At 52.6% G+C, this 10,245-nt stretch overlaps 1 protein-coding gene across 1 annotated transcript; it reads right to left on the bottom strand.

Annotated features, from left to right (window-relative positions):
* Positions 1-1,905: 1,905 nt before the first annotated feature.
* On the bottom strand, positions 1,906-8,051 carry ENO3 (enolase 3). Its single transcript, XM_053568176.1, has 12 exons — positions 7,936-8,051; positions 7,238-7,324; positions 6,901-6,996; positions 6,700-6,758; positions 6,485-6,554; positions 5,661-5,794; positions 3,575-3,797; positions 3,253-3,450; positions 2,873-3,074; positions 2,356-2,464; positions 2,141-2,199; positions 1,906-2,057 (listed from the first exon to the last, which is right to left on the bottom strand). Exons 1-12 carry the CDS (start codon positions 8,024-8,026, stop codon positions 1,988-1,990), a joined length of 1,398 nt encoding a protein of 465 aa, XP_053424151.1. The 5' UTR covers positions 8,027-8,051; the 3' UTR covers positions 1,906-1,987.
* Between the last annotated feature and the right edge of the window lie 2,194 nt (positions 8,052-10,245).

Raw genomic sequence — 10,245 nt, 5'->3', positions numbered from 1 at the left:
TGCCTTGACTTTTTAATTTTTTTTTCTTTGAGACAGAGTCTCACTCTGTTGCCCAAGCTAGAGTTCTGTGGTGTGTCAGCCTAGCTCACAGCAACTTCAAATTCCTGGGTTCAAGCAATCCTCTTGCCTCAGCCTCCCAAGTAGCTGAGACTACAGGTGCCCACCACAGCACCTGGCTAATTTTTCTATTTTTAGTAGACAGGGTCTCACTTTTGCTCAGGCTGGTCTAGATCTTCTGAGCTCAAGTAGTCTTCCCACCTTGGCCTCCCAAAGTGCTAGAATGTCCATAATGGTTTGGCCTGTCCTGATTTTTTTTTTTTTTTTGAGACAGAGTCTCACTATGTCACCCTCAGTAGAGTGCTGTGGCGTTACAACTCACAGCAACTTCAAATTCTTGAACTTAAGCGATTCTCTTGCCTCAGCCTTCCAAGTAGCTGGGTCTACAGACACCTACCACAATGTCCAGCTTTCTTTTGTTGTAGTTGTCATTGTTGTTTGGCAGGCCCAGGTGGCAGTGACTAAGGTCTTTGGGAAGGAAAGGAAACCTACCAGCTCTGGTTTATGTGGCTGGTGTCCTAGCTGCTGAGCTACAGGTGCCAAGCCCTGTCCTGATTTTTTTATACACAGAAAAGTGGGTCCTGGAACCACTGGCTGAGACAAAAAAGAATGACTTTAGGTTGAACAGTAAAATTTCTATTTGTGTAGGTCAAATATGGCCAATTATTGACACTGCCATAGAGATTTATAAGATATAGTATGTTAGGAGCACAGTCACTGGGCTCGGTGCCCATAGCAGTGGTTGTAGTGCCAGACAAATGCACTGAGGCTGGCGGGTTCGAGCCCCACCCGAGCCAGCTAAACAACAATGACAACTGCAACAACAACAAAAAAATAGCTGGGCATTGTGGTGGGCACCTGTAGTCCCAGCTACTTGGGAGGCTGAGGCAAGAGAATCACTTAAGCCCAAGAGTTTGAAGTTGCTGTGAGCTGTGATGCCAAACACTCTACAGAGGGTGACACAGTGAGACTGTCTCAAAAAAAAAAACAAGCACAGTCACTGGAGCCAAGGGTCCTGGCTTCCTGGCTGTGGATCCTGGCTTGCCAGTTGCTAACGCTGTTACCTTGGAAAAGGTATAGAGCCTTTTGTGCCTCTGTTTCTTCACCGGTAATATGGGGATAATAATGGTAACTATTTGATAGGACTGCTTCAGATTGCACAGGTTAATATATGTCAAATATTTTAGAACAGTTCCAGATCCTTGTAACCTTCCTAGAAGTGGCAGTTGCTCTCATTAACACTCTAATACTCACAACGCACCACCTGGGATCGCAGCCTTCAGTTCAAGGTGTGCTCTGCAGACCATTTACTTCAACCTTGCAGCTGGCTCCCCCCTTATGGTAGTGGCAAGACCCTCGATGCCACACCCTGCTCCTCTTCTGGACTTGGTTCCTTGTTCCCTCAGTTCCTCTTTTTTTTTTCCAATTTTTTTTGTAGAGACAAAGTCTCCCTTTATCGACCTGGGTAGAGTGCCATGGCGTCATACAGCTCACAGCAACCTCCAACTCCTGGGCTTAGGCAATTCTCTTGCCTCAGCCTCCCAAATAGCTTAGACTACAGGCACCCGCCACAAAGCCACCCTTGGTATATGGGGCCAGCGCCCTACCCACTGAGCCACAGGTGCTGCCCTCCATCAGCTCCTCTTTAGCTTCATTTCACATATAGCATCTCTTTCCCCCCTTTCCAAAATGTGAACTTCTCTGTTCCAGATCCACTCAGCTTCCTCTTTGTCCCAGCAGTTCACACGTTTGTTTGCCTCTCCTTCCTATCCCATTTCTCCACCTCCTGTCTTTCCCAGCCCAGAGACCAGTATACCTTCCCTCCCTCCCAGAAAGCACACCACTGTCTTCATTGGCACCAGTGTTTATTTCAGGCAGAAAGGCTCAAAGGCCTGGGTCTGCCCAGTAGGGTCCTGGGGCCTCCAGCTTCTTACTTGGCCTTTGGGTTACGGAACTTGCGTCCAGCAAAGACAGCCTTGTCCCCAAGAGCTTCCTCAATCCTAGAAAGTAAAGTCAGAGTTGCTGCCTTCCAACCCAGTAGTCCCCTGCTCCCCAGTGCCCAGGTCCTCTGTACCCACTGTACCTCATGAGTTGATTGTATTTGGCCAAACGCTCTGAGCGGCATGGGGCGCCAGTCTTGATCTGAGGAGGAAAGAGGGATTTGGAGGATTGGATATGGCTGGAAAGGAGGGGTTGAGCCTGGATTCAAGGGAGCAGCCTATGGTGGCAATCAACTCAGGAGCAACAGGCTGGAGACTCTAGTAAAATGGGCAGACAGTAGAGGAAAGCTATAAGTACCTGTCCTGTGCAGAGCCCCACCACGAGGTCAGCAATGAATGTGTCCTCAGTCTCTCCAGAGCGGTGGCTCACCATCACCCCCCAGCCATTAGACTGAGCCAGTTTGCAGCTGGGTAGAGAGGACATTTGATGAGGCCTTATGGGTCTTTCTCAGTGGGAAAGCCAGGAGCTGGATAGGGCTTCTCCCTTCTGTTTTGGGTAGTGGGCACTTGGCTGGGAAGGCAATGACTAAGGTCTTTGAGAAGGAAGAGAAAAGAGACTTCTGATCTTGAGTTTGGGCTCCTGAGATGCAGCAACATCTGGGAAAGAGCTGGGGGTCGGGGCATGGCAGGACCACAGTGGCAAAGCTCTTGGGATCAGGCCAAGGGTTAATCACTGCCTGGAGGTCAAGAAGGTGTGGGTTGGTCAGGTGCCAAGGGAAAGGTAGACCTGGAGTTGTTTGGCAAGTCTGTAGCTGGACTGGGCAGAGGTGGGACAGAGGGAGGCCTGGTGAGTCCCAGGGTCAGGAAGCACTCACGCCTGGATGGATTCAGTCACTGAGCCAATCTGGTTGACTTTCAGCAGCAGGCAGTTGCAGGCCTTCTTCTCAACAGCCTGAGCAATCCTCTTGGGGTTAGTGACTGTGAGGTCATCCCCCACGATCTGGATGTCCACCCCCGAGAGGAATGAAGTCCAAGTGGCCCAGTCATCCTGGTCAAAGGGGTCCTCAATAGAGACCACTGGTGGGGTTGGGAACAGATACGGGGTGAGAAGTCAGAGGAGCTTCAAGGAGTGACAAGTCAGAAGAGTTGGGGGCAGGGATTATGATGGGGGTAAGGATTGAAGGATCCAAGTTAGTGGCAAAGCATGTCACTGAAACCAGTGTGTTAAAGAACACTGGGACACCTGGAGCCTTACCAGGATAGTTTTTGATGAAGCTCTTGTACAGCTCCCCCAGCTTCTCCCCAGTGATGTGCCGTGCGGGATCATCAGGTGACTTGAAGTCAAGATCATATTTCCCATTGCGATAGAACTCAGATGCTGCCACATCCATGCCAATCACCACCTTGTCTGGGTAGCCAGCGGCCTGGATGGCTGTCTTCAGCAGCTCCAGGGCTGAGAGAGAATCAAGAGAGGACCTGAGACTCCAGTGCCCACTGTCTGCAGCCTCCCTTTCCTGTGGGGAGTGCTTGTAGTCCCAGCTACCTGGGGCTTGCCCCCCAGGGTGCTCAGCACTGACCCTCATTGTTCTCCAGGATGTTGGGTGCAAAACCACCCTCGTCACCCACGTTGGTGGCATCCTTTCCATACTTGGACTTGATGACTCCCTTAAGGTGGTGGTAGACTTCGGCACCAATGCGCATGGCTTCCTTGAAGGAGCTGGCTCCCACAGGCAGAATCATGAACTCCTGCATGGCCAGCTTGTTACCAGCATGGGAGCCCCCATTGATCACATTGAAGGCCTGTGATGGGAGAAGGTGCTCAGACCTGGGCTGGGGCCTGACTGGATGAGGTAGAATCTAGCTTCCCTTTTCTAGCTGAGTAGTCTAGGGCAAGTATATTTTTTCTTTTATTTTATTTTCTTTCTTTCTTTCTTTTTTTTTTTTTGAGACAGTGTCTCACTCAGTAGCCCTGGGTAGAGTGTTATGGCATCATCAGAGCTCACAGCAACCTCAACTCCTGGGCTCAAGCAATCCTGCCTCAGCCTCCCAGGTAGCTGGGACTACAAGCACCAGCCGCAATGCCTACCTAGTTTTTCTACATTTTTTTTTTTTTTTTGAGACAAAGTCTCACTTTGTCTCTCCGGTAGAGTGCTGTGGCATCACAGCTCACAGCAACCTCAAACTCTTGGGCTTAAGCGATTCTCTTGCCTCAGCCTCCTAAGTAGCTGGGACTACAGATGCCCACCAGAATGCCTAGCTATTTTTTGTTGCAGTTAGCTGGCCTGGGCCAGGCTCAAACCCACCAGCCTCAGGGTATGTGGCTGACGCCATAACCACTGTGCTACAGGCAGCAAGCCTTTTTTTTTTTTGAGACAGAGTCTCACTTTCGCCGTGGTGTCATAGCTTAGAGCAACCTCCAACTCTAGGGCTCAAGCTATTCTCTTGCCTCAGCATCTCAAGTAGCTAGGACTACAGGCACCCGCCATAATGCCCGGCTATTTTTAGAGATGGGATCTCGCTCTTGCTCAGGCTGGTCTTGAACCTGTGAGCTCAGACAATCCACCCACCTTAGCCTCCCAAATAACTAGGATTATAGGCATGAGCCACTGCACCCGGCCCTGTTTGTTTGTTTTGAGACACAGTCTCACTTTGTCACCCTGGGTAGAGTGCCTTGGTGTCATAACTCACAGCAATCTCAAACTCTTGGGCTTAAGGGATCCTCTTGCTTCACCCTCCAGAGTAGTTGGGACTACAGGCACCCACCACAATGCCCAGCTATTTTTAGAGATGGGGTCTCTCACTTTTACTCCAGCTGGTCTTGAACTCGTGAGCTCAGGCAGTCCACCCCACTTGGCCTCCCAGAGTGCTAGGATTACAGGCGTGAGCCACCGCACCTGGTCTAGGGAGAGTATTTTTGATCCTCAGAGACTCTTTCCTCATTTCTATAGAATGAGAACAATATTTACTTCACTGTAGCATCTTTTGCTATAGATTAGAGAAATTGGATGTAAAGTTCTTAGTGTGTGCTTGGTGTAGCCAAGCGCCTTTGTTTCTCAAAACAACTCTACTAACTAGGTACTATTATCCGCACCCCCATATTACAGCTGGGGAAATGGAAGCTAAGAGAGGTTAAATAACTTTCCTAAAATCACACAACTAGTAAACAGGCAGAACCAGGATTTGAACCCAGCAGTCTGTCTCTAGGAGTCCATGCTCTTATACAATCTTCCTAGTAAGTAACAACTAATAGTAACATTATTATTGAGACTAAATTCAAAGAGTTTCCATTAAGAGAATACTGGTTTAATAGGGACTTAAGAAGATACAAGGAAATGCCAAGATCCTTGCCATGAAGACGTTCTGGATCTGATTTAGGGGGTGGGGTGCAGTGGCAGAATGAGATTGGAGTTATTGAGTCTAGGATTGGAATGTGAAGGAACCGAGTTAAGTAGCAAGGGAAGGAAGCATAGAGAAGCTTAAGGAAAGGTTTGGATTGTGGGAAAGAGGGAGGGGCTAGACCACAGCAAAAGATATTGGATTTCAGGAAACTGCCTCTTTAGAGCAGGGTCTGAAAGGTGAATTTCCAAGAGACTGCTTAAGCACTCCACGGCTGGGCAAGGCAGCCAGGTAGGGGTGAGATCTGGCAGGGGCAACTGCACTCACAGGCACTGGGAGAATGAGGTCAGGGTTCCCTGCGAGATCTGCGATGTGTCGGTAGAGCGGGACCCCCTTCTCAGCTGCTCCTGCCTTACACACCACCAAGGACACTCCCAGGATGGCATTGGCCCCGAACTTGGCTGGAAGTAGGCAATTAGGAAGAAAGGGTGAGAGCTTCTGCCGCATGATTTGTAGTTACATCTCCTTGAGCATTCCCTCTGGTCACCCTATGAAGAATTCAGAGCTGACAGCCACTGGGCATTAAGATTTTGTTAACAGGGCGGCGCCTGTGGCTCAGTCGGGAAGGCGCCGGCCCCATATACCGAGGGTGGCGGGTTCAAACCCGGCCCCGGCCAAACTGCAACCAAAAAATAGCCGGGCGTTGTGGCGGGTGCCTGTAGTCCCAGCTACTCGGGAGGCTGAGGCAAGAGAATCTCTTAAGCCCAGGAGTTGGAGGTTGCTGTGGCTGTGTGAGGCCACGGCACTCTACAGAGGGCCATAAAGTGAGACTCTGTCTCTACAGAGGGCCATAAAGTGAGACTCTGTCTCTACAAAAAAAAAAAAAAAAAGATTTTGTTAACAGATCTTGACCCAGCCGTCTGAGGAGCACTCCCACCCCAGTGGAATGTGTTAGCTGCCAGCTGTATCCAGAGCCAGGCCCAGGGCTGGCAGACAGCAGACATAGGAAATGCCTGTGGAATGAATAAAATCCAGCTACAGTGTGCCCCAAAATGTGGACACAGAAATAAACCAGCCACCCCTCAGCCCCCATGGTCTCTCTCCACCCCTCCCACACTTTATCACTTCCCCATCTCTAGCCCTTAACTCACACTTATTCTCAGTTCCATCCAGCTCAATCATAAATTTGTCAACTTTTTCTTGATCCACAACACTTAGTTTCTGGAAGGACAGGTTTGAAGAAGACAGAGCAGAGGTCAGATATCTCAGGAATCAGGGCATGTGTTGCAGGAAAGGTAAATGAAAATATTTTGGGGGATTCTCTGGGGTATGGGGAAGAGATAGGGGAGCAGGCTCCTCCACTTGCCTTTTCCAGCAGAGCAGGGCCTAGAGTCTTGTTGATGTGTTCCACAGCCTTTAGGACTCCTAGAGAGGCCATAATCAATAATTAGGACTCTTCCAGTGGATCCCAGCTCCTCAAGAAGCTTTGGATAGCAATCCTCTCCCACTCTGTGCTCATAACTCAAAATGACCAGTTCAGCTTCCTTCTCTGTTGGCCTCTCCTCACCTTTCCCCAGGTAGCGAGATTTGTCTCCATCTCTCAGTTCCAGAGCTTCATAGATACCTGTGGAAGCCCCACTGGGCACAGCTGCTCGGAATCGGCCTGGGTTGGGAATAATGGAAAGATCACAGAGTCCCTCCACACCCCAAATGGCTGAGGTGCCCTTTCTGAGCACAGAGAGACTCCTGCTTTTCCCAGCTCCCAGTTCTGAGCCACATTGGCCTGGGAAGAAGTCTGGGGAAGGGGACCCCAGAGAAAGGAGAGGATGTGGGACAGAATTGGTGGGGAGGACAGATGGGGTTGGGGTCTTCTGAGGCAAACTAATTCAACAGGCCTGCGTTACCCTTAGCTGTGTACAGATCCACCTCCACAGTGGGGTTGCCTCTGGAGTCCAGAATTTCCCGGGCAAGGATTTTCTGCATGGCCATGGCTGTAGGACAAGAGGTGTAAGTGAGTGTGGACAGTTGATCCCTTAAGGAACCAGAAATCCCTTGCCCTTTAAGAGTCTTCCCCACTCCAAGAAGGCAGGTGCTAGAGCTAAAAATACCCCCACAAAAAGGTCACAGACCAAAGAGGCAGACACAGCCTCCTTCCCCCACTCAGAACAGCTCCTATTCCACCCTCCTATCCTAAGAATCCAGGGGCCTCTCCTTTATAACTCCCTGAGCCCCCACCTCCCCAAAGCTGCACTTGTGCTTTCTCCTTCTACTCTTCTGGTCAGGCAGTCTGTTCTCCATGACCTCCTAGCCCTCAAATCCTTTCAAGTTCTCATTTTTTCTGCTCCCAAATCCTCATGGGCCCCCAGTTTGCTACCTGCCCTTCTCTATCCATGCCTGCTGCCTCCCCTCACAGCCTCCTTTCCCAAGATCCTTGGATGCTCCCACACCTTGCCCCATCCTTCTTGCTCCAGCCCACCCAGTTTTCTTCAAGCGCTGCCAGAGCCAGGAGGAAAAAAGTTGAAATCTTCCCTTCCTTCTCCAAGCCAACACCCTGCACCCCCTTTACCACCTCCACCCCAGAGGCCTAGAAGATTCACCAGACCTGAGATGTTTTCTGCTGAGGGCTTGGATGGAGCTCTGAGTCTAGACGGCAGCTGGGACAGTGTCAGCTCACCCCTTCTCAAGCTGGGCATTTATCTCCTAGCCACCCTGTCCCCAGCGAGCCCCGCCTCTCTCTCTCTATCCAACCCCCTCCACACCAGGCTGGCAGCCAAGTGCCCACTACAGCCTAAAGCAGAAGTCTCTGGACCCAGGCACCTGCCCCCTCACCAAAGGTCAATGACTAGCCCCACCCCCCTTTCTTTCTGTCCTCCATAAAGGTCTCCACTTTTAATTCTACCCCTGGGGAGGAGTTTCAGATTGGGGTCTCTTCCTCCTCCCCAGGATTATATTTCCCATTCACAAAGGTTGAAGAGGAAGGAGTGTCCTTTAGGAAAGGCCAGGGGTAACCTGAGCCCTGCAAGGCTGAGGAGGGGACCTGGAAGAGGGGCTGCAGGAGTGACATCCACATGTGCTCAGCTTACAGGGAAGGCTTCTGCCTTTAGAGTGGGGAGAGATGGGAATACTGGCAAGCTCTGAGGTCTAAACTTGAACACACACACACCCCCCACACAGACCCAGAAAGGGTCTCACCTCTCAGGATCCTCATAACGGCCACCCCATCCACCCCATCCAGCCACCAAGGGAGGGGGGTGAGTGAGGGGGCCGGGAGACGAATTTAGACTGGCCCTCTGAGCTGGCGCGGCGCCCGACTGATAGCGCTGGGACAGCACTTGTCTCTCCGCGTGGAGACAGTTGGTCAGGAGCCCCTTTTCCCACTGACTGGACGCTGTGGAGCGCGGCCACAGCCCATCAATGAATGGTGTTGAAACAAGAGTGAAAAAAATGAATGGACAGGAGGAGGGGCGGCCCTTTATAAGCTTCTGAGCGCCAGGGCCCAGTCGGGAGGTCTATCCATTTGCAGAGTTACAGAGAAGAGGGTCTCTACACTCCGCAATTCTCTCCTTCTGGGGGGGAGTGCGGGGTCTGTTCCGAGTCCTGCTGCAGCCCCGGTGGGCTGACCTGATGCGGGGGTCACAGGGAGCCTCGGCTTCTAGCCTGGGACTCAGAGGCCCCTCCCGCCGACGCCGGAGCGGCCCGCACCCGGTGACTCACACCGATGGCTCTGTCCCCAGCTCGCCTCCCCGCCCTACCCGCCCCGTGCGATGTCTCCCAGCCCCCACCCCAGGAGCCCTACTTGGTCCCTACCCCTGTCTTCCATCGCGCTCTTCCCCCTATCTCTGGCCGCTCACTCCCGGGATTTTTCCACCCTGGGGTGGGGAGTGCAGCAGGCCAGAGGTCAGGAGATGGCGCGCGGGGAGCGCCGCCACGTGCCTGAGTGCGGCCCCGCCCGAGTCTGCTAGTGACTCAGCCGCGAGGCTGTCGAGGAACACTGGCTCGGGGGGCGTCGGGGACCACGGGGTTCGGAGAGGACGCCAAGCATCCGCGCCTTGCTCCTAAGGAAGGGACAGAAACGAAGCCCCTTCTCGCCTGGGAGGCGCTGCAAGACCCAGGCGCCCTTGGCTGGAGGGACCGGAAGCAGCCAAGCCCCTCGGCGGTTAGGGATTAGCACCGGGGACTGGTCTTCTGGTCACCTAAACCAGGGGCACGGACCTGCCCCACCCCTTCCCGATGGACCCTGAGCGAACTAATCGCACACAAGTACTTATGCACAATTTTTACTGGAAAAAAAGAAAAAACCCAAAGAGCTCAAAGTAGAAGGGACATTCTCTTTTTGAAAAAGTTGTCAATCTTGGAACTTCAGTATTCTTCCGCCTTGAGAGATAGCCCCGCCCACTTCGCCCCGAGGAAGTCCGCGCTCAGTGACCTCCGCAGAGACCAGCCAAGGGGGCACCGCCGGTGACCCAAACTGCTGGCCTGGGGACAGGCGGGACTGGGACGTGGAGGGACGCCCTGGGCTGGAGCAGATCCAGAATAAACACAATCTCCTGGAGTGGGGATGGGCCTGAAGGAACCCAAGCTGTGCAACGCTGGGCACAGAAGAGCCCTGGTGGGTTCCTTCAGCTCTGAGAAAGACTGCGGTATAATTGTCAGATTTCCCCCTGGCTTTCTTATTTCTTGAATAAGTAAAATTAAAGGTGGGGAGACGGCAGGCGCACTCCCTCGCCCTCCCCTTCTGTCACGCGGGAGACGCGTCTTAGGGTTCGTCTTCCTTTCCAGGGGGGTCCGAGAGGATCAGGCCGGACACGCGCCCGCGCAGCCTACCGCCGGCCCCAACCGCCCCACGCGCTCTCCCTCCCGGCCCCGGCGCACGCGCTGGCGCACGCGCCGCCACGGCTCGCCGGTCCTTCAC

Source organism: Nycticebus coucang, chromosome 18, assembly GCF_027406575.1.
Source record: "Nycticebus coucang isolate mNycCou1 chromosome 18, mNycCou1.pri, whole genome shotgun sequence".
In the NCBI taxonomy this organism is placed as follows: domain Eukaryota; kingdom Metazoa; phylum Chordata; class Mammalia; order Primates; family Lorisidae; genus Nycticebus; species Nycticebus coucang.
This window is presented reverse-complemented; position numbering and strand designations above follow the sequence as displayed.